This window comes from Chiloscyllium plagiosum, unplaced genomic scaffold (assembly GCF_037043375.1).
Source record: "Chiloscyllium plagiosum isolate Xiang-an unplaced genomic scaffold, Cpla_swu_hap1 HiC_scaffold_24, whole genome shotgun sequence".
In the NCBI taxonomy this organism is placed as follows: domain Eukaryota; kingdom Metazoa; phylum Chordata; class Chondrichthyes; order Orectolobiformes; family Hemiscylliidae; genus Chiloscyllium; species Chiloscyllium plagiosum.
This window is the reverse complement of record NW_028270162.1, coordinates 27,749,757-27,774,928: the sequence shown is the minus strand read 5'-3', so window position 1 is coordinate 27,774,928 and position 25,172 is coordinate 27,749,757. Positions and strand designations below refer to the sequence as shown.

At 39.3% G+C, this 25,172-nt stretch overlaps 1 protein-coding gene across 2 annotated transcripts in view; it reads right to left on the bottom strand.

Annotated features, from left to right (window-relative positions):
• Positions 1–6,448: 6,448 nt before the first annotated feature.
• Positions 6,449–25,172, bottom strand: part of dtx1 (deltex 1, E3 ubiquitin ligase) — a 241,364-nt gene continuing 222,640 nt past the window's right edge. Inside the window, exons 6-9 of one of the 2 annotated variants that reach the window (XM_043715649.2) lie at positions 21,506–21,664; positions 14,200–14,361; positions 12,862–12,951; positions 6,449–12,293 (exon numbers count right to left, since the gene is read on the bottom strand). In XM_043715649.2, the coding sequence (XP_043571584.1) occupies positions 12,069–12,293; positions 12,862–12,951; positions 14,200–14,361; positions 21,506–21,664 (636 nt within the window). In that variant the 3' untranslated portion in view covers positions 6,449–12,068. Of the gene's footprint in view, positions 12,294–12,861; positions 12,952–14,156; positions 14,362–21,505; positions 21,665–25,172 lie in introns of both variants that reach the window. The other variant, XR_015761256.1, reaches the window with a different exon arrangement.

The following is a 25,172-nucleotide window of genomic DNA, read 5'->3' as shown; positions in this document are numbered from 1 at the left end:
ATTGCCAGAAAGATTTAGTTGCAGAGATGGCCAAATAGAACATAGAATTGGACATTTAAGAGAAAGCATTTCTTAAAATACAGAATAACAAACAAATTAGAATTAAATCTGAAGCTGAACAACTAAATATACGATAATGTAGTTGGGCGTAAATCTGATACTGTTTTCGCTCTCTAAAGTATAAAAGAATCAACAGATATTTCTGGAGAAGTACTAAAAGTCTTTGACAATTATGTTAATCTCAGTACAGTAAAACGTTTGGAAGATTACATTTTCAAAGAAGAATTCGGCATCCGTAGACATCTATAAATTATTTCATTTCTGATCTCTACAGATAAGTGGAGAAAATCAGCCAAGGTGATTTAAAGTCAAAATTCATGAAAGATAGAATTGTTATTAGAATTGCTGAGGAGTTGTGGGGACTTTGTGGAGGAAATGGATGTTCGGTCTCATTGCTTTGAAATCCTGAGATGTTTTGCCCATAAGTCTATATGAATAATCAAAGTAAGTTGTGTATATAGCACTCCTCTTTCAGACCCACATACAACATTGTATAAATGCATATTAGATCTAAAATAGTCAGAGACTAATATCAGAGAAAATTTGTTGACACAAACGTTTGAGTTTATTTAACAGATATTTAGGTTAACATGAAGTCACAAGAGCATCTCTTTTGGTCATTGCATGGTCCCACATGCCCAGACTTAAATCGATTGCTAGTATCCATCCCTTCCTGCTTCACTCCCTGCCCATCGCATTCTCAATCACATTGCTGCTGTTGTCACTACAACGTTATTATTTCCCAAAATGCCTTTTATTTCTTCCTCTCAGCACACAGATGTTGCTAAGCTGCCTCACTTTTCGCTGTAACCTTTCAAAAAAGCATATTGTAAAATAGTTTCTCAGATGTATTAGCGTTAGGTGGATACAGATGTGTCAGAAAATGGTGCATTTGCCCATTTCATTTCAGCTTTCTCATACATCGGTGTAATGCATTATACATTTATAGTTGCTCAGACCTACATCACGTGGGTGAGACTCTCCTTCATGGCTTATCTATGAAAACCATGTTTATTTCCTGTTCCTTCCTTATTATTCCTAAAACATTGATATCCCATGTTTACCCCATACTTTGTGCAAACAAGGTCACACTATGGTTTCCTAAATAAAATGGTGAATTCAAATCGCTTTCCAGCTCTTCTGAATTTTAGCCCTGAGCTTTTACAAATGCTCCAACATACCTGTTTTATTGTTTACATGATTTTCAATTAGCCAATGTACCTTTAATCACCTCATTATGAGCACCTGTTTTCCTCGGTGTGAGGAGCCCAGAGGATCCCAAGGCAAATTATGCTTTTAATTGCTATTCCTAATGAGCTTCATGGGCCTGTTCTCTTGATACAACTGACCAGTACCTTCTCTGAACACAACAGAAAGGAATGATGCAGCAATTAGAGCACATTTTATCAAGAATGCTTTGCTTTATTTTGCTTGAGTGCAGAGCTTCCACAGATTTAGGATATCATTTGTCAGACAAAGAACAGACTCAAAAGGCAGTTCCCATTAAATGTCTACCTTGCTTTCATCAGAAAGAACAACTGATTCCTGAAGAAGGGCCTGTGCCCGAAACGTCGAATCTCCTGTTCCCTGGATGCTGCCTGACCTGCTGTGCTGTTCCAGCAATAAAGTTTCAACTTTGATCTCCAGCATCTGCAGACCTCACTTTCTCCCTTCATCAGAAAGACTCAATGTTATTCCATTTAAAACGCAATTTTTAGCAATCGGAATCCCAGCAGTGTTACACAATATATCCGGATAGTTCCATGGGATGCAGTTTGGGATAGCTACCAAATCAAGGTAAAAGGATATAAAATAAGACTGGCATTGGGATTTTTTTTCTTGGGGAGGGGAGAGGGGCTAACCATGCATGCTCCAAGCAATGGAGAATGCTTCACCCCAGGTAAAAAGGCTACAGGGGCAGATTTTTATTGCAGCCTCTTTCATTCTTCCTGGAAAGCCAGGCTGGAGTGCCTCAACTGATGGCCCCTCAACATGGTGAGGGTACGAACTCCATCACCAATAGGCCAAGAAAATGGCCATCTAAGATCGGCCAGCAACCAAGGGACTGGTCTGGTGGCTTGATTCTTTTGTGTCCTGCTTGGGATCTTAACCTAAGGGCCTCAGTTGACAGCAGGGGAGGAAGGTCCAGCTTTAGCCTTCCCACCTAGAACTTAGTTCGAGTGGAGCAGGCAAATGACAGGGTTCTGGTGTGGTACTACTTGACTGAATGAGATTCCCCTTGCCCCTCCGGGCCACGCTGCCTCTACGACTGGAAGGCTCTGCCCACATTCTGATCACAACTATTCTCAAACTGAATGTCACGATGCAACAGCAAACCAATTTAATCTGAGGAAATGTCTAATCTGTAAATTATTGCAATATTGGACATCTTTAAAAACTGTTCTGAATTTCCTAATTGGTACAAAATAAGGGAGCAAGGATTAACTTCTAATATCATAAAATGCTATACTTTAACAGAAAACAAAAAATGCTGGAGATCACAGCGGGTCAGACAGCATCCATGGAGAGAAAGCAAACTAACGTTTTGAGTCTAGCTGAATCTTGATGATGTTCTGGTGAGTCACCAATACTCAATGTTAGCATGCTCTCTCTCCATGGGTGCTGTCTGACTTGCTGAGATCTTCAACATTTTTTGGTTTTGTATGGATTCCAGCATCTGCTGTAATTTGCTTCCATATACTTTACGAAACTGTCATTTGACCCATCTGTTCCTCCAGCATATTGCACAAGAGCAGACTCCCCTCAACTCGTGTAACTTGAAGATATTTAAACAGTACATTTGTATGATCAATTTGTGTAATGTCCTTTGACATCTATTATCCTTACATAATCCTGTAAAAAATCTCTACAATCCGCATTAATCAACCATACATATCTCCACATCAATTTATAACCTTGAATCCAGTTCATAATATTATTAAATACTTTTGTTTAATGGAATAGTCCAATGTAGCAGCAAATACAAAAAAAAAGCCATTCTTTTCTGATACAAAATTGTAACACCTTTTACTTTGCTTGAGGTTTGCTAACTATTTCATGGTGGTCATTTAATTTGTAAATAGATCCAAACATTCCCATGTTTTATCATATGGTTATTAATGGAGCTCGGTCCACATGGCTCATATCAACTCCTCTCACGTGATTGTCAACTCCTTATTTCATTAATTATGTGACAGGCCTTTTTGATGCCCATCTCAGGATATTATGCAGCAGGTGGGTTTGGCAGTGCCTACTGCTGCCAGCTCTGTGATATTCACACTGTTGGCACTATATTGTTTTAAAGCCCAGTTGCACACTGCTCTCAGACGTTGCAATGCCTTCCTTCTGTTGCACCACTATTATTTGGTGCTGGATGGCATGCTCTTTGGAAGATCAGTGCAGGCCGAATGGCCGCTATCTGCACTGTTGGGAATTCGATGATTACTCAGGACAGGGCCCAGAAAATGGGAAGCTAACACCATGCCTTGCTGATAGGGACTTCGAGGTGCTGGTGGACACGGTAGTGGTTAAGAAGACCTTGAGTTTTCCTGATGATCAGCAAAAAGAGGCCAGGCCAGCAGACACACCCAGCCTGGACCAAGATAATAGCCCAGCCGAAACACGATGGACAGTAACACAGGAGAGAGGATAGTGATCTTCTGCTCTCCACAAAGGTAACTGCAACTATTTCCTCTATGCTCTATTACACTCATATAAGCACCACACACTCTAACTCTGCCACCGCACACCACTGTTACCAAAGCTCAGACTCCAGCTTCCATTATTGTATGCATCAGGTCCACTCTGTCTCATACCCAACTCATCCTCTGAAACTATGAGCCCTTCCTACACTCTGCATTGCCTATTCTTTTCTTATTTCTTCTGCTCATGCATCATTACTTTCATCATACTCAGTCCCTCCCTTTGTTTCATTACAGTAAACATTAACCCAACCCAGGATTAAATTAGCCCAACTAACTTTAGCTGCAATCCCTGAATGATTACACCTGACCTGCAGGATGGACTGTAGCTAACCCCCTGAACTGGAATGGTTTGAGTCCTTTGTTAGTATCATTAACTGAAATAAAGCTCTCATTAAAAGTGTGAATTTCATAGAACCCCTAGAGTATGGAAGTAGGCCATTCAGCCCACACTGACCCTCCGAACAACATCCCACTCAGATTCACCCCCTACCCAATCCCTGTAACCCTGTATTTTCCTATGGCTAACTCACCTAACCTGCACATTCTGAAACACTATGGGCAACTTACATAGCCAATCCACCTAACCTGCACATCTTTGGACTGTGGGAGGAAACCCGTACAGACATGAGGAGAATGTGCAAACTTCACACAGTCGTCGGGGTGAAATTGAACCCAGGTTCCTGACATTGTGATGCAGCAGTGCTAACCCACAGCCATTGTGCTACTTTCTAGATTCTTGTATTTAATAATGGCTGTCTTGTATTTTATAATAGCTAATGTTTACACTGGCAGTACCCCTTAAAAGACCACGGGGACTTGTCTCCTTTCGCTTCTACACACGGCCATTTGTTTGAAGGACACACAATGTGTTTGCCAATGTAAATTGCTGGCATGGGCTGTAAGTGTAACAGTGGCATAGCAGAATGACATACAGCAAGATGTCCACTTACTCGCCTGTACAGTGTTCTGAAACATGATAAGCTGCTACCTTACCCCTTTGAAAAGCAATACAAGCCATGAAGGCTGGCAGCATCCAAGTTAGCACAAGTGAATGAACTCAAAGAAAGCAAGCCAAGAGTCATAAGACACATCCGGTGGAAAGGCATGAGGTTGGCATGTGTGCAACGCGACTTTGCAGAAGTGAGCTCCAAAGTGAAGTGCTGCAGTGTTTGTGTGAATTGGTCCAAAAGCAGCTATGTTTTGAGGCTGGTGGTTTGCCAATGCTGACTTGCTTGGGTAAAGGATGGAAGAGGACACTGTGGTGAAGATGGATTTGGATGAATGCCTGGAGAAGCGATCAGCAAGCGGCTGCCAACAGCTAACCACTCTGACCTTCACCTCAAGGATTGGCACCAACTTGTTTCTCAGGAGAGGGGGAGAATTGGAAGATGCGTAGAAATGATTGTGAGCTAATAGTGAAATGCAAATGCATGGTAATAAGGTAGTTACCACTCACTGGTGAAATTTTGAACTCACCATGCAAGCCTTGAGTGAAAAATTAGACTTTTTTTTAAAGACATTGAGTGGCTAATTTTACTTCTTTTATGCTGTATTTCCCCAACTTGTTGTTGGCTACACGGCTCAAGTGAAAAGTTTCCACCTGTAATTTACATTCAATAACCTGCTTATTTCTACGTTATGCTTCCCTTTCAGCTATGTCTGACATCATTATACCAATGGTTTTTTTTTCTCCAAAAATTCATTTTGGCAACATTTTTTTTTTCTAATTTAGATTCTCAACTTCTTGATAATCCATCCATGTTCTCCCACTAATACACTTGATGCATTCCTCTTTCTGAAGGTTGGAATTCTCTTAAGAATTTAAATGCGGCCTTAACAGTGACTTGTACTGATCACTAAAGCTTAAAACCAAATACCTGAGGGAAACAGGTTAACAACTGATTAGCTCTGTTGAAAAAAAATCATTGAATATTCAGTACATATTTATGAAATATACCCATTTCTCTTTCTGCCTTTTTCCAGTGGACACCTATTGTTTATGTCTCATGTTCAAGTACAGAATTCATTCTTGCATTTATCATATTACAATCATATAACCTTTCTCAGTGGCATCATTTAAATAATCAATTTGACTGCTATTGATCCCTCTGTGTCACCTGGCTCAAGTCATCAGCAGATGAGATACCTGCAAGTGAAAATAGGAAAGTGAACCATATCTATACAGTATATTGTGGCAAGCATCTCATCGCTGACTCTAATTTGGAATGGTTGCCACTATCAGAACAAGTATAGTGCTAATTTGCTATCTTCTCTAATTTGGTTGCTTCTCAAATTGCAGAAAGACAAAATCTACACATCTGGAACTCCACTTTGAAATTAAGTTAAAAGTGAAGGCAGAATCTGCTTAAATAATTTTCCATCCCATTTCAAGAAAAATACAACTTGTCAACTCTAAGAGATCCCTTGAAATTTCAAACATCAGCATCAGGTTAATGCAGCAAGAGGGACGTCATTCTGATAGTTACACAGTAATTCACACTATCATTATTCTGGCTTTTGTCTTCAGAAAATAAATTCAAATGACTCAAACACTGTGAAAAGGATCAATTCATCACAATGTTCTCCTGGGGGATCCAATTATATCATTTCTAGAATAAGAATTTCTTCAGCAAAGAAACTGTGGTGGAAAAGCCTTTTTTAAAAAACCTGGCAACTGTAAAATCTTATCCTCCAAATAAAGTTTATTCATTATTTATAACTAACAGTTACAAGCAAATCCAATACTATCCAATAGTTTATACATATTGTATGAGTTCATTACATAAATTCAAGATGAGCTGGTGAGTAAATAACAACACAAGACATAGTCATGGAAGAAAGAATCCGTGATCCATATCACATTTTGCAGTATCAAAATCTACATCAATATTGTGCAGATTGCATGAAATTTAACACAACACATCACATTTCCCCCAAGGCAATCTCTCCTCAAAACTAGAACAGGACACAAATATTTACATGTCTCATTCTTTTCAAATGTGAAGCACTTTACATAATCTGGAGTTATATATGAATCAGATAGGGTTTATCTCCACAAAATCCGAAGTGGCTGAGTTTAAAGTTAATCTAGATGTTCGGCATTCAAATTCAGTGAAATTTTTAATGTACCTCACAGCAATATGCTTAGGGCACCCATTATTCTTCAAGGAACACTTTCATTTTAACATAATTTAAAAATATATTGCATGGATATATTGACTAGTTATTTGAACCCACTTCAATAAACTTGTCTTTTTGTAATGGTACTCATATTTGATATCTTATTTAGAACCTAGGATGCATTGTTTCCTTCAAAGTGTGAAATATATCATAAATGTCTCAATGGCATCAAAACAAGTGTGATATTTAACATTGTTGTTCACATATTGAGTAAAAAGTTCAATTTATTAAAGAAACAGTAAAAACATTTACATTTGGCTCAAGGGCTCCAACCAGATTTCTCTGGATGAATAAATCATATAAGCTGTGATTCATTGAATCCACATCGAGTGGCTTTGTAAGTTTATGTTGAATTAAAATCTTTATTTTATGCTATTCATTCCCATTTTAAATTTTGACATACTTTTCTTCATTTCTAGAGAATATTTTTGTACTGTTGATTAAAAAGTAGCCATGTCACGTAACCTATAATCATCGCAGTAATTTCTGCCTGGATCTTTAAAGTGAAGCTCCCTTTCTTATAAGGGTTGTGCAGCAAACAGATTTGTAGGAAACACTTGCCTGGTTATTGAAATAGCCTAGAACTCCCAATGCCATTTACGATAGCTATGCCAAGTAAGGCAAATATATGCAGGCAATAAATGTGACAGTATCTATGCTTAGCTACAATGGCACTATATCAGACTGTTAAGAGTCCTGTTGGTTTTCTTGTTTGCTCGCAAGAAAACGAAAAACGTGGGAGTTGTAAAGAAGGCTGAAGATCTAAGACCTTCTCCAGAAACTAGGCCCCATTTAAAAATCTGGAACTTCTGACAAAACGTGTTCCAAAGGCAAAAGCTTCCAAGTTTGTGTTTATTGTCTTTCACTTTAATGTGACAAATGTAAAGATTGAAGTGAATGGCTACATTTCAATCCTGATTTTCTGTTTCTTTCCTTCCAGCTACCTTTGATTTATCATTTTCCCTTCGACATAATTAACTTTTATTTCACAACATTTTTCCTAAAATGAAACACTTGTGACTAAAGTTGAACTCAATGTTAGATCCATGACCATTATCCTACTCAGTCACATAGCGGCAATTTTAAATCTATCTATCCTTTAGTTAACTGACAATGTCCGATTCAACACATTTCACACTTGGTTGACTTTATATTGAAGTCAACAATGATTTAGCAACAATGTTCCACCATATCCTGTGGCTTTTCTGCACAGTGCGTTGGTTTAAGATTAGGCCAATGGATGCTAGTATTGGAATAGGAAGAAGCCATTGAGCTCCCCATGACATTCAATATGATCATGGCTGATTGAATACTGCAGACTGATGCTATGTCTGAAATTTTACGAATTGCTGTTTATCTCAGGGTTACTTAAGTTCATTTTTTGTGTTCTGAGGAAGGGTCACTGGACCCGAAACATTAACTCTAATTTCTCTCCACTGATGCTACCTGACCTGCTGAGCTGTTGCAAGTTTTTGTTTCTGATTTCTAGCATCTGCAATTCTTTTGGTTTTTGTTTTAGTAACTCATCTTGATTTTGAACACAAACGTATGGGGATGGTAGGGAATTAAGGAATCTACACTGCAAAGTTTCAAGGTGGCAACAAGTTGTGTCAAACAACACTGACTAAAATGGTAGAGAAAATGGCAAATAAAATGTAACACGAGAAAATTAATGAGTTTTACAAAATGCACTAATGGAAAATCAACTACAATTTCCTACCATCTTACTGCTCTGTCTGTTTTACTGCTAAGTTATTCCTGGCAAATTGTGAGTAGCTTCCAGGCAAAAGGTTCAGTGGAATATTGATGACACTGTACTAATTGGGAAGGTAACAAGAATAATTCATCACTCGAGAGCAAATTACGTCTTTCCCCAATTTCTTAATTAGTGTTATGTGTCAACGACCAGTACAACTTGCTTTCCCAGGGAAAAACAACATCGACTAGCCAAAGACAACAAAGCTGGAATCTGCGCTTTACAAAAACCAAGAGCAAAGCACTAATGATGCTGAAAACCTAAGAAACAGTAAATGCTGAAAGTACTCAGCAAATCAAGCAGTCTCTGTGAATAGAGAAACAAATTTTACCTTCTGGACCAATGATCTTCATCAGTCTCCACAGAAACTAGCACACATTGGATGATTTTCAGCATTTTCCCTTTTTCTCTGCATTCTTACAAGGTTGCTCTTTTAATATACCAAACAGATTAATTCTCATCAGTGTCAATGTATATTTGAGGTATTTGTGAGAGAGCCATACAGTAATGTTAATATTTTAGGATGTTATTAAATCCTCTGCAAATGATGGGACCTTTATGCATGCTTTTTGTCTTGTGGAACTTGTTTAGGCTTACAAAGTGCTGACAATTATAAGACCCTCTTCACAAATGTATTACTTCTTATCATCAGAAATAAAATTCACTAAATTGCTTGGCAAATATACCTATAATTTGTTTGAATCTAAAAAAAAAATACATGGGTGACTTATATTTTTATGCTTTTTATTTTAAAGGCTAATTTTAATTAATTTAATCCTTTAATAAATATTTTCTATATTTAGCCTAATCATTGGCTGTTCTTCATAAAAGTAGAAAGGAGAATTTAAATTCATGGCCCATTGGTCACTTGAGTAGAAGAGATATTGCCAACTTTGTAATAGGCCTCATCACTGATTCAATTTCAACTTGTTATGTAAATATAATAACAAAATAAATCATTTGTCATACTTTCTAACTTAACATCTTCAGACTTAAGGTTCTAAAATAACTGTGATTTATATTTAACCTTCAAAATCAGAGTTAACCAAAATATCTTGTACTTTCCAATACCACTGGAATTGCTTTGATTATACGTGCTCAATTTAATACCTTTTAAATTGAACCTGCCTAGGTCTATATAATGGGTATTGCCCTTCTACTTTGTAAAATACACTGGATTCAATATGCTATTTACACTTGCTTTGTTAATGTCTTTGTTTCCATATAAAAGTGAATGTTTCAAAATCTGTTATATGCAATATTGCTTGTAGTTCCATTGGCACCAACCACTGCTGATTCTAATGCTGCCAGATTGATTTCTCTGGTAAATTTAGCATACATGCAGTTAACAGTTTTTATGGTTTAAGACATGTGTGCAGAATCAAATGCAGTGAATTTGCTGGTCTTTTAGTGCATTTCTATGGCACTTTTTGGGTGTGACAAAGATTATAATGGTGTCATCAGAATAGAATATGAGGACATCATTCTCTAGCAGAAAGGGGTTTGCTGTGAGAACAGATTGAGCAGCTCCACTTTTGCCTACAGGTGAAAATTATTGAGCAACTATTTAAATTAATAAAAAACTCTTGTCATTTAGTTTCAAGATTAGTGTGCTTACTAGAAACTCTCCAACATCTCTTTTCACTTTAGGAATTAAATGTTTTTGTTTTGCTTGCACATTTTTAACAACAAAGCAATTGTCATTTTTTTTCAAAAATTGTCTTAATTCAGGAGAGATTGCCATTTTACCCAGCATCCTTCAAAACACCTAGGCTATTGAGTACATGTTACTCACCTTTGAGCTACTGTGACTCTTAACCTCAATGGAAATGTCAATAACCTCTACTAAGATCATTTACTTTCCCTTCAATTTTTTTTTTGGGCAATAGATTTCATATTTGAATGTCAAACAAGCCAGCAACGAGAATGTAACTTGCAGAAACAGCATTTGGTGTACATTACGTTCACCAGCAATGACTGTGAACACAATGGATTTGACAGCAGTATCAGAATAATATTGAACACTTCCATAGCTATTGCCATTTGTAAAGTGTTCATAGCTCTGTAACATTCCACTCTACACTACCTCGGTTTGACAGAAGAATCCATCCCAAATGTCAGTACGCATCCATTTTCTGATCAAGTGATTGCATTTGGCACCAGTACTATCCAATGTCTGCCGTTGGGCTGGATTGTATAGCTGTTGTGTCTTTTGATATCCTCTTAAAAGCAACATCCCAGGACTCCACGCTGCCCCCACACCACCATCACCCCTACTGAGTTGCATGTGGAACTTGAGTCATTGTTTTAAAATTAAAAACAGAAAAATCCACATTAATGAAAAGGAAATATCTCGGCCTCTGGTACATTCACTGCCAATTTCATTGACATAATAGTCTACAAAACACAGTAGACGTAATTGATGCAGTTAAGACTGTGACATACTTGGCTACGAAGTATAGCAACATCTAAAGTTACAAAAGTTAACTTTAAATAAACAACCTCGACTGAGGACATATGTATTAATTGTTACTGACATGCAACGTGGGCTACCAGGACACTAATAGTTAGCTGGACTAATGGTGTAACGAGACAGATTTTAACACAGAACAAGCCCTTATTTATTTCTGAATAACGCTTGATAAGCAGTGTCTTTAAATTTAAACCACCTTAGTCAAAATGGTTTTAAAATTCTCTATGATTTTGCTGTCCGTATGGTAAAATAAGATAAAATGGGCACTTTTTAAGCCATACAGTTTTCACGTGCAAAGCTACTTTCCGCTTTCTTCTGTCCACTGTACATTATTTACAGAGACACACTCAAGCAAAAAGACTGACATCCCTGAGAGATGTACACAGGTTATTTACGAAAATGCTGCATGTTTCACGTACGGCTTTATGATTTCTAGAAAGCGACATGTTGACTGATGCCAGCATTCCGACAACTAAACAGACGCTTTTTTTTTGCCTCTGTGCACAGTTAGCTACGTTATAGCAGAAGGTGCACTGTGTATGATTCAATCAAATGGAAAACATTTCTGTTCTTATTTAAAGGAATGACCAGTGCAATTAACTGTCGGCGCAACAGCCCTCGCTTTCTCTTGTTTTAACTGTCTCTAATTATTAATATTGTGGAGGTCTTTCCATAAGGAATAACAGACACAAACTTGCACAGTATATCACTGTAATTTGCCACCAGTAAACTGAATCAGGCCAACACAGTCTGGTTTTAACTAGCCTGAACTGGCATTAACAAAGTAGTGGTCAAGGCAGTAAAGCAAAGCATATTTAAACCCTAGTAATGTACTTTGCAGGGTAAGATACTCTGTGTCCAAAAATCTTATTGATTAGTTCTTCAAGTTCTCTTCTCAGTCCTTTATGCAGTCTTCCACGACTCCTTGGGCAGACAGCTCTGCAAGGACATTTTCCAAATAGTTAGGATCTGGGTAGCCATGTCCAGTTAAATTTGATCCAAACTCTGTTTTATGATGGATTTCATTCCATACTACAGTATCCGTTTCTCCAGTGGTGTTGGATGTTCCAATGGTGAAAATCAACCTGCGATCCCATGCCACAATCAAGAGCTTTAGAATCTAGTAAGTGAAAATTAAAGATTAGAAAGGAAGCAGACTTCTTTCCCTAAAGGGCACTGGTGAACCAGATAGGTATTTGTGACATTTCACATTGGTTACATGGTCACCATGAGACTTGTTTTTAAATACCAAATTTTAAGGGTGCAAAAAATATGGAACAGCCAGCAGAATTTCGATAATTCCATTTGGTATCCTCAACTAAGATTGATCTACCATCTGAACTGAGAACTAATATCTGATCTGAGGCTCTTCTTAAGGTTTTAAATGAGGTTTTTGCACATCATCATCTTTAATTCATGTAACCTCCAGTTAGGCAAATCTTCTGCTCAGGGACCTATTGTACCTTTGAGGAAAAATTATCTACCTCCATTACAAATATAAAATGTCTAAATTCAGGAGTCCGAAGGAATTTAAAACTTGCTGTCAGAATGTTTGTGAAGTGTACAGCTGGTTAAGATTTTAACTCAACCGTCTTTTCAATAATATAAATGACTAGCTCTTATACTAGATTCCAAGTTGTGGTTTTGTTTTGGGGGTGTCGTACAGATGTTGTAAATATAAACCTTACCTTCCGGCCTTTCTCATTATCAGGCAGATAGCAGTGTCGTGGAAAGCCTCTGGCTGTGAACTTCTTTCCTTGATTGGGATGTTCAACACCCTACACACAATTTTAAACAAAAATTGAGAGAAATGTGACAGGTGGATTGACTAATGAATCATAATTTCACACAAGTACTAAGACAGTTAAAACACGTTTAAATACCCACTGGGGAGCTTTACCCTCTAACACTGTGCATTGAAAGTTAGCTCCATGCTGCCCATTGTTTACAAAACAGGGTACAGCAAAATGACTTGGATTGTGTTGCTTCAAATGTGAGCAGTTTGTTTCCAAACCCAAGCCATCTGCAATTATTTCTATACCACATCTTGCCTACTTAATCTGAACTTTTGATTCTCCCTTCATCCAAAACTATCGGCTTTGTCCACCCTCATCTCTACGCTGCTTCCCTCCTTCACCAAGCACATTCTGACCATTTCCCTGACCTCTGAGAATTTCCCCTACCTCCTTCAAAGCAGACATCAGACACTAACTGTAAAAAAAAAAGCTTCCTTACAATCCTTCACCCTCCTTTTTAATGTCCCATTTTTATTCATCTCCAAAACTTTAGAACAGATTGCCTCACAATAATCTCTCTCTTTACTGTCAACTCTAAATCTACAACAGCTTAATACCTCTGAAAATATAGTTCTTTTTATAAGTACCATCTCTTTGTTGTGTTTCTCATCTTGCACAATTAAAACTACAAAACAGTAAATATATTTTCATGCAACATTTTTTCTTTTGCATGGAACATATTCCCTGTTGCGATCTGGTTTCTGCATTCCAATTTATTTGAGGAATTTTCCCTGTCGAACATGCCATATTCCACAGGCTGTTTTTGTTATCTGATTAACTTTGTTTGATATGCACCACATGTCTACTGAACTGCTAAAGATATTAGATTATAAAAATGATTGTTTCTCTTCAAAGAAATACAAGTAATTTCTCCTTTGTGCATAAACAAAGTAATTGATATTCAAAATACACATAGTATAGAGGGTTTTAAAATATTATATATTAATTTCAATACCAATACATTGTCCCCATAGGCTTTTACTGGTTCTGAATTCTAGCTTTAAAAGCCTAAGTGTTCTAATTTTCACCACCAGATAGGGATTATAGTTGCACAATAGCCATTTGTGCCAGTGCTGTGGTGATAGTGTGCAATCTGTGCAAAATTCACATTTTTTTCGCTTTTTCAACAGAAATGAGTAATTTAAATTCTCTCTGAACTATATTTGCAGTAAAAAGATAATAGTTACTCAAGTGATCCTAAAAAGATATGAAATTGTTAGAAGCATTCACTTGTAGTCCTGCTGGGATGTCATAGACAATGCGAATAGTTTTGAATTCTGGGTATCCAGGCAGTGAGTGTGGGATCACATGATACTCCATCTTCCCGGGTGGCTGTGTTCCAGTTTTCTCCCCATAAATGGCCTTGCAAGTCGGGCACTGCAGGCTGCCATCCTAAAGAAGAGAAATTACAATAACTTAATGATCTTCAATATTCTTGCAACTCCAAGGTTTTATGTAAGTTAACACTATATTGTATATAAAGGTCTGTAAGATTTTGTAATAAATTTCCTTGATACAATACTTTGGCTATTTTCATCTAACACTGTATCATTACATTCTTAACATTCAGTTTTACCACTTTCAGTCCCTTTCCCACGATGTAGGGTGGCTCAGTGGCTCAGCAGTTAGCACTGCTGTCTCACAGCACCAGGGATCTGGGTTCAATCCCTGCCTTGGGTGACTCTGTGTGGAGTTTGCACATTCTCCCTGTGTTTGCGTGGGTTTCCTCTGGGTGCTTGTTTCCTTGCACAATCCAAATATGTGCAGGTCAGGTGAATTGGCCATGCTAAATTGCCCATAGTGTTCAGGGCTGTGTAAGTTGGGTGCATTAGTCAGGGGTAAATGTACGGGAATGGGTCTGGGTGGGTTACTCTTTGGAGGGTCAATGTGGACTTGTTGAGCCTGTTTCCACACTGTAGGGAATCTAATCTATACTTCTCTAGATAAGAGTGGTGGCTTCACCAGCAATCTGGATGAAACAACTAACCTCAATGATCAAGATGGATTGTGTTCAGTAGCTTTCCATCTTTGGAGTTACGATTGCGAAACAACCTTCTGCCCTGAATTTCAGGTGAATTTCAGCCATGGCACCACATTCCCGGTGAATGTTACCAGCAGAGAGAGAGACACACACACACACAGAGAGGGCGAGGAGAGCACAAGCAACTGGCGGGGGTGGGGCGGGGAGGAAATCCAACATTAGTTCGTGTGGCATTGCAGATACTAAAGATTCTGGAAGAACTGGAAATTCAGGCTGAGGCTCAGTTTTGTTGTGTGTGTTGTTTGCTGTTGTTGTTAATGTGCGATTACAAAAGAGTAGTTTTGTCCTGGTGGATGTCCTGTGTGTGATTGTGGGTAAGCATCTCTCTCATATTGTGTGCTTTTATATAGAGTTCAAAACGATTGATGAGACCTTATGATCTTATTCAGATAATCTGAAACTCGGATAATTGATGTTCGGATAGCCGAGGTTGTTATACATTGCCATGTTCCAAGCTACACTGAACACATGTTTATTAATTAAAATGAGCGCTTTCACAGGGGTGTAAAATACAAGTAGAAATTTACATTATTGAACAAATATTGTTCTAACACCACATACACTGGCTCAGAAGTTACTTCCTTTTTCAGTAGTTCAGGCTTCGTTACAAACCCTCCAACTCATACATCCCCTCCAGAACATTGAATCCTAGATGTGAGACACTTTGAAAATTCTTGACTGGGCTGAAGGGAAGCTCAATGTCACTGATACTGCATGCAGCTGGGAACCAGCTCTGCAGGGAACGTCCCAAAGAGAGCTGCAACTGGGCTTCCCACTGCCTTGCAGTTTGGAACAGATAGGGGAGCAGAGTAACAGCAGTCTCTCAGTGGATACTGGTGACCAACCGTTCATCACAAAGTACCTGACTTCCTCCACTGAAGACCCAGTAACTTCAGCACCTTGGTTTCAATTACCCTTTTTTTTCAGCAACTTAACTCAGCAGCAGTATCTCATTATGGCTCATTTCAGTGTTCCCAATTGTTGTTTGCTCTTCACACTCACCATTTTGAGTGGTGGCCCTCCCCAGGTTATTAAAAAGCTGTTCAATCATCAGATAACTGGAGGTGAAGCTAGTATTTTCCCAGGTGACCACCCTTGCACCTGGTGGTATTTGCCACCTTGACCAGTATATGGAAAGAATTGTTGGAGGGAATTTGCTGCTACCAATTATTCTTTGTCATGGACCTGCCTGGTTAGTGATAGAGTATCTACAGAAAAGACACTGTTTATAGATAACAAGAAGATTCATTGCATGAAAGCAATAATTACAATTATGTTCGGTCAGGCACAATTAGCAGGACTTTGGGGATCTTGCACAGATTCACTCGCTCCCTCTGAAGCAATAATAGAACACCTCATCTGCACTCAGTGTGAGAGTCATCAATAGAATGGGAGGAGCCTATGTAAATGTGACCATTAACCCCTTTGGAACAATTACTTCATGTAACAGTGAACAAGTTGCTGGTTCTACCCCACCCAGCGTGACTATGAAAATAGCAACACATTGTGGAAACATTAGAAAGAGATACACTGTCCAAGAGTCTTATTTTCAAAATCACTCATGCCTGATGTCTACCACATCCAACCCCTTGATGGCCAAATGAGAATATGGCCCTTTGTCTCTATCCTTCGCTCTGAAAATAGACAGCACATTGACTGGTTATTTAGTGATGGGCAGTAGGACAGGTTCGGAAGATGCTCAGTTGTCATGTATATTCATAGATTTTAGGATGTTAAGTAAATTACAGGATATGAGGAAAATGCACAAATGTTGGAATTAAAACAAGAGATCAGCTGGTGGGGAGAGGAGGAAGCAGATTCAAAGGGGCAGATGGTTTCCCAATTCCAGTTCCTGTTTCTTATTTTCTCTGCTGCATCACTCAGAGCTTCAGTTCCCAAATCTGGTCCCTGTCTACACAAGATGGACTAGCTGTGCAAACTTCACATTTTTTTAACTTGTTGGTTAATTTTTTAACTTCCATTAAAAACTGGGTGAAACAGGCCTGGTTCATATAAACTTGTTAAAAATTTTATTCACTCGCTGGACATAGGCATTGCTAGTTGTGCCAGCATTTACTGCATGTCTCTCGTTCTCATCGAGAAGGTGGTGATGAGCTGTCTTCCTGAACTGCTGTAGTCCTTGTGCTAAACTTTTAACAATGAAAGTCAGCAAAGGGAGAAGTTGCCATTTGTCAGTCTGCGGGGAATTCCTGTGCAGGTCTTAGATATGTAAAGTTATAAATCACTGCCCCACTCCATTCAAAAAAATGCCTTTTCTTTTTAATGTAACTTGGCCAAAGGTTTTAAATTAAAAACCATCACCTGTAATTGATATAAAAATGCTCCTTCAGCCACAATCTGGCCAATTAACAAATGTGATGTTGATACTGCTGTGCTGTCAGTTCCTGGTGGGTGAGACTCCACAGCCTAAAAACAAACTCTTTATCTGGTTCTATTTTAATATGTTCTCTCAAATAAAGTTTACCTGGGGGTAAAATCAGAAAATGCTGAAAATATTTAACAGGTTTTGCAGCATTTGGAGAGGGCCAAGAAAGCTAATTCTTCAAGTTGACAACTGTATATCTTAGCAAATCTTAGCAAGACTTAAACACTTAATGTAAAGTCCTATGGAATGTTGCTGAACTGAGACCTTGGAATGCAGGTCCATAGTTCCTTGAAAGTGGAGTTGCAGGTAGATAGGATAGTGAAGAAGGCATTTGGTATGCTTTCCTTTATTGGTCAGAGTATTGAATATAGGAGTTGGGAGGTCATGTTGCAGCTGTAGAGGACATTGGTTAGGCCACTGTCAGAATATTGTGTGCAATTCTGGTCTCCTTCCTATCGGAAAGATATTGTGAAACTTGAAAGGGTTCAGAAAAGATTTACAAGGATGTTGCCAGGGTTGGAGGACTTGAGCTACAGGGAGAGGCTGAACAGGCTGGGGCTGTTTTCCCTGCAGTGTTGGAAGCTGAGGGGTGACCTTTTTGAGGTTTATAAAATCAGAGGGGCATGGATAGGATAAATAGACAAAGTCTCTTCCCAGGGGTGGGGGAGTCCAGAACCAGAGGGCATAAGTTTAGGATGAGAGAGGAAAGATATAAAAGAGACCTAAGGGGCAACTTTTTCACGCAGAGGGTGGTACATGTATAGAATGAGCTGCCAGAGAAAATGGAGGAGGCTGGTACAATTGCAACATTTTAAGAGGCTTTTGGATGGGTATATGAATAGAAAGGGTTTGGAGGGATATGGGCAGGGTGCTAGCAGGTGGGACTAGAGGGGTTTGGGCAGGGTGCTAGCAGGTGGGACTAGATTGGGTTGGGATATCTGGTCGGCATGGACGGGTTGGACCAAAGGGTCTGTTTCCATGCTGAACATCTCTATGACTCGATATCAATCATACCATTAATTTGGATAAAAGGTCTAGCTCATTCAGTTGCCTGAGGTGGGAATTGAACCTGGGTCCCTGGCGCTGTGAGGCAGCAGTGCTAACCATTGAGCCACCAATACTGTCTGATCTGCTGAGTGTTTTCCAGCATCTTCCATTTCAAATCATAGAATCCCTACAGTGTAGAAAGAGACCATCCGGCCCATCAAGTCTATACCAACCCTCCGAACAGCGTCCCACCTAGACTCAGCCCCCTCACCCTATCCCCATAACCCCACATTTTACCATGGCTAACCCACCTCGTGTGCACATCCCTGGACACTATGGAGCTATTCAGCATGGGCAATCTACCTAACCTGTACATTTTTGGACAATGGGAAGGAACTGGAGCACCTGGAGGAAACCCACGTTGACATGGGAGAATGTGCAAACTCCCCAAGGACAATCACCCGATGCTGAATCGAATTCGGGCCCCTAACACTGTGAGGCAGAAATGCTAACCGCTGAGCCCCAGTGTCCAGTATCCACAGTGTTTTGCATTCCTTTTTCATTTGCTCTGTTGATGATGAACTTGGTTGCATGAAAATGGTTTGGGGCACGATATACCTGAGCACAAGTCCTGCATTCAAACCTGCTACCCTGCCAAAATCTCTCCACCACTAACTCATCGAGCACATACTCACTGGATCCCTGAGACTCTGGTTAGCACACACAGGGGTTGAGGCCTGCTCACTGCAACACAACAGCAGAAAGGCATCTGCATACTACTATATGCTTTAAAATTAGCCTTTTCCAATAATGGAAAGCTATATTCAGCTTTCAAGAAAATAATGCTTCTTCTGTGTTTGTTTTGGAGGAGTATTCCAAATCTTTGTAATGACGGAACACAAAATGGATATAGCTTAAGAAACATATCAATGTACTAGTACAGAAACAAGAATAAATTAGTTAAGCTAAAATTTTATGACTAAAAACTGAGTACACAAATACAATATCCTAGTCAGCCAACAGTATTAGCCCAGTGGTGTGATAAAGAGGAATTGCTAAATCCAATACTACAGTCTTATTCTCATGTTATTTCTGAATGTGTGAGTCTATTTCCCATTAGTTTAGAATCTTGAACGAGAGAACATCACCTCCTATGATCTTCAATGGGACCAACATTGCGAAGTCAGTCTCCCACCAGCATCACTGGAGGGTCATCACTGTCGAGCCACTGAACTGAAGCAGTCACACCTTAAGCAGCTGGGTAGTCGCTGGATACTCTGTGACACGTGGCTGATCTCAGATTCTTCTACCAGATACATGGCTCAAGTCATGGCTGTGATAGACTATTTACCACTTTCCTGGATGAACACAGACACATCTCCTCGCTCTGTCAGCAGGCTGCATTCTGCAGTGTACAGAATGAACTGCAATAAATTACTTCAAGTGTATTTCTACAAACCCAACCACCAAAACAGCAATGTCTTGTGTACTTCTCCAAACCACACATCATCCTGACTTGAATCTCTCCCAATGTTGCTTCCTGATTGTTGAATCATTATCCTAGAATTTCCCACTTGGCATCACTGTGGCACATTCTCACCAAAAGGCCTGGGGCAGTTTAAGGAAAAGTTTTGTCACTGTCTTTTCAGCCAACTAGGCATCAGCAACAAATGCCAGCATCATTTACACCCTGAGAACAAATTCAAAAGCATGATATCCCATTATCTGGCTTCAGTTCCCTGAACCCTTCATGTTTGCAATTGTTGCATAATACAATGAACAGCAGAGACTCCACAAATGTCTGCAAACATTTTTAATTAACATTATTTAACAAGATCTGACCTCAGAAGATTGGAGGGAGTCAAATGAATCCATGCCACTCTTAGCCACCAGCTCAGAGCTAGCTCAGGAACAGCAAGCCTTGGAGCTCACAAGAGATCACTTATGAATTAACCAATAGTGTGTGTTACATGAGTGAACCAATACAGGAAGGATAATAATATAGGAACTAAAATTTCTGAAAAAAAAACTACCTGTATATTTTGTAGTGTGAGTTGTGGTGGTTATATCACATATAGTGACTGTTCAAGGTAAAGGGCCGATTGCATGGTCACTGTGTGGGGTTTCCTGGTCATTGGTGGTACCCACTCCCCCCAGCCCACAACCATTCACACCTCCAATGAGATTCCTAATTTTCACAAAAAGAAAGGAGCTAAATACCATAGCAACTAGTTACATTTCTTCAAAAAAAAAAACTGCAGGTCAGCAATGCAACCACACACTGTGATCATGTTTGTGTTTTGTTTAAATTCTGGTCTTGTAATTTATCATACCCTCTGATTAACTTATTCCAGTTGATCATTTCCATCCATTTGTTCTTCTCTATATCATTCAGTGAATTTGTGCTAACTTGCTTTTACTCAGTGGCTCAGTAATATCTCCCACATCACATGCCACTGCTTGACTCTTAGCCAATTAAGCCATTGGGTACCTATGATTGTAACAGAACAGTTTGAATGTGTTCACTGGCTTTTCTACATGACTATTTATTTCACATTTTTTCATCTATTAATTAATTAATTGAAATTGATAATAGTTTAAAGAATATTATAACTGTGACATGTGATCAAACTGCCAGCTTAAACTTTATAAAAATTCCTTGAATTCACATATTTTCATTGGTGATGTTTGGTACATTATAGCAAATTAAATTTTATTTTCATCTTCAAAAGTTAGAATGCGTTTTTATATCAGTGCTTCCTGACAGACCACACCATCCTGACCTGGAACTGGATCACCGTTCTTTCACTGGGGTCAAAATTGTGAAACTCAGTTCCTCACAACACTGTGAGTAATCCTGATTACATTCCTAAGGACTGCAACAGCTCAAGAAAAAAAGCCTTATCACCTCCTTCTCCAGAGCAATGAGGGCTGGGCAATAAATGTTGCCTGTCCAGCATCCACACATCCCATGATCAACTTTTTAAAAAAATTCTCGATTGAAACAAAACTAAAACAAGTCTTTTAGATATTACAACTTCAGGAAGAAAAAGAATTACAAAATTGCAATCACTATTACCAGATCTTCACAGTTATGATTTTGAGTTACTGATGGACCTCACCTTATTGCCATTGTTGTACATGGCCACAAGACACAGGAGATGGTACATGTGACTGCATTTACTGAGCTTTCCAACCAATTCCGGTTTCACTCCTTTCAGACTCATGACACCTTCGTAGCCCGATGAGCTGACCAACCTTTCCATACAGATGGTGCAATCCTAGAAATAGGAAAACAACACAATTACAAGCAAGAAGGGTTCCGATTTGGCCAATCCAGTCTCCAAACTTCATTTACTAAGGATATTATCTATTGTAAGCAGAGGCTTCCAAGAACCTATTTCACTAGTGACTCAGAATGCACTGCAAGATCAGCTCTGACTGCAGCATGTCAAATGACTGATATCTTGATTTTAACTGTGTTGCCTACAGAAATAGTTAAAGTCACTGGCCATAATAGACAATGTTTAAAGCTGAAATTATTTCAATTCAAGTTGTGACAATAAATTTCACCTGACGTCAGCTACTGGGTTTCCAAAAAAGCAAATCTTGTTTATTATTCCACACTTTAGTCAAATCTTAAGTGGAATTATTGGATTATGGAACAGTGCAGATGACCATTGAATGATGTCTCCTTAAATTTCTGCATGTGAAACATCCAACCTATAGGACACAAAATCCCAAAGGTGCAGAGCATTGAAGGTACCCAATTAACTACCACATGGGGAATGCAATGTTAATGTCACTGGTCTAGCAATCCAGCATCAAGCAAATTTCTGGGAGCATTGGTTTGAATCCCACCATGGCAGATGTTTAAAATGGTAAACACTTCATTTATTGTCCTGAATGTAAAGACACAATACTGAGATATATTCTGTAGAAGCTTGCCAGCTCTGATGTCCCATTTAAACAGGTATTCATTACAAGGTATCAAAGCTAAACACTGTTCAGTTTTCACTCAATACCCATGCAAAGAAACATTTAAACAAATTTAATGGATAAATATTCTAAACTAGTTCATGAAGAATGAAAAGGTAAGAATACAAAGGATTGCTGCCAGACCAGATGGAAGAGTAAGGAGAGGTGATGGGAAATTTGATTAATGGACAGATATTGAGAAAGTTTCAAAGATATGGAGAGTGTAACTGCAAAGTGGTTCAGGGCGGGAATTCTGGAGGTGCGATTGTAGCGACGGAAAGATCGATGGACAGTGGTGCAAAAACCAGAACTATCAAAATAGGAGAAAGTAGTGTCAGGGCCAGAGGTACAAGACTAGAAAAGGTTTCAGAGATAGGGTGGGACAAGGCTTTGAAGGGTTTTGGAAACAAGGACAAAGATTTTAAAGTTTGTGCGAAGATTTGTAGCTCGGGTGCTCGTTGCTGTGGTTCTGTTCGCCGAGCTGGAAGTTTTTGTTGCAAACGTTTCGTCCCCTGGCTAGGCGACATCATCAGTGCTTGGGAGCCTCCTGCGAAGCGCTTCTTTGATGTTTCCTCCGGTGTTTATAGTGGTCTGTCCCTGCCGCTTCCGGTTGTCAGTTTCAGCTGTCCGCTGTAGTGGTTGGTATATTGGATCCAGGTCGATGTGTTTGTTGATGGAGTTTGTGGATGAATGCCATGCCTCTAGGAATTCCCTGGCTGTTCTCTGTCTGGCTTGCCCTATGATAGTAGTGTTGTCCCAATCGAATTCATGTTGCTTGTTGTCTGCGTGTGTGGCTACTAAGGATAGGTGGTCAGAGAACAGCCAGGGAATTCCTAGAGGCATGGCATTCATCCACAAACTCCATCAACAAACACATCGACCTGGACCCAATATACCAACCACTACAGCGGACAGCTGAAACTGACAACCGGAAGCGGCAAGGACAGACCACTATAAACACCAGAGGAAACATCAAAGAAGCGCTTCGCAGGAGGCTCCCAAGCACTGATGATGTCGCCTAGCCAGGGGACGAAACGTTTGCAACAAAAACTTCCAGCTCGGTGAGCAGAACCACAGCAACAAAGGTTTTAAATTCAGTGCCATGGGAGACAAGGTCTGGGAGGAAGCGGACAATGGATAAACAGGAATTACTGTTGGAGAGTTTGCAGTTGTCGGTAACAGTGGTATCCAGACCAACAAACTGAGGCCAACTATAACATTCCTCCTGCTCCTCTGGCTAAAATTGGTGAACTCAACTCAGACTAACCTCAGACCTTGATGATCTGCACAACTCAGTGTCATATCCATCTGTATTCAGTTGTTACATCATGGGGGGAACATTAATCGCCATTTAAGGCCCCAACGAATGACAAATAAAATCAAAACACAACCACAAGGCAGTTCTAAAACAAAACTCAGCTCATCAGTTTTCTTCTATGTCAGTAAACAAGCTTTTCAATAGTTAAAACTTCACACATATTTAACTGCTCTAGATAACTGATTTATTTCCACAAAATGTAACAAATTTTGAATAATTCAGTGAAGGCATACATTTCTTATGAGAATACTCTGAAAGGATTGTCAGCATTTGTTCATTTACAAAGCAGCCGCCTCTTGGCCCACTGCTGGTTTTAGATAACCGAGGAGCGGCCTTGGCCATCAGAACTGTTTGTTAGGCATTTATTTCCACTTCCAGAAAGACTCCCTCAAATAATTCAGATCTACAGTAGTAAGTTGTTGCAAACACAAGATACATGTTGCCTGCAACTCGCTGGCAGCAGCTACTGAGAAACGATGTTCGTTGTTGTAAAAGCTTATCTGGTTCACTGATGTGAAAAAGAAATCCAACCCACTTTTGACTTCAACCTCACTGCAATGTGGTTGACTCTTTCCCTGCCCACTGAAATGGCCTAGTAGGCCATACAATCATTGACAGGCAAAAAATGCTGGCCTTGTCAAATTTTCACATCGGGGTCAAAGAGATAACTTTGGAGGTATGATCTTAGTTCTTCACCTCATTGTTAATGTAGAAGCATACCATGTTGATGTAAGGAATGGGGACAAATGTTGACTGGGATACCTCAGCTGGAAAGGTTAATGTACTGAGATGTGGTCTGTGTGTCATGCCTCACTGTCTGTTGGGGACTAAAAATTCAGAAGCAAGTCCTAATGCTGGAGAGGCTATGGAATCCATGAAAACATCAGGCACAACCTTCAGAATAGAAAACCAGAACAAAAACACCAGGGATCAGGACTGATCATGTGCAGGAATGGGGGAAGAGAGTTTAGAAAGAGATCTACAAACAGCAAACATGGATTTTCTTCCTAATGTACCTGAATGCTGTCCATGGCATGAGTAGGTAGGGTGTGGGTTTGGTGGGGGGGCAATGCAGATGCATTTAAGAGATTTTACTGTTCCAATGTCACACATTGGATCATTGGCAGGACTGAAGTTTCTGTTGCATCATGCAGCATTCCCCTCTTGTTTATAGCATACTCTCAACGTTAACATTCTTAAAAAGGCAAGCAATGGTCTGCTTTTTAATTAAAAAGGTATTTACAAAGAGCTGGCTATGCCTGCTACTGGTTAAAGTGTGTTTAAAATCAAAGGTCATAACAGAATTACTGAATAATTGGGATGCTGTTGGTAAAGGAGCACCAATTTAAGATAATCACAAGTCCAATTACATGACAAATGAGGAAAATTAATTGTTGTTGAAGCAGAATGACTGAATTCTCTTAATAATAAATCTGTTGTTTGATAAAGAGTTCAACGTACAAGAAACAAGTCGGAGTATTGCATTAGACTAA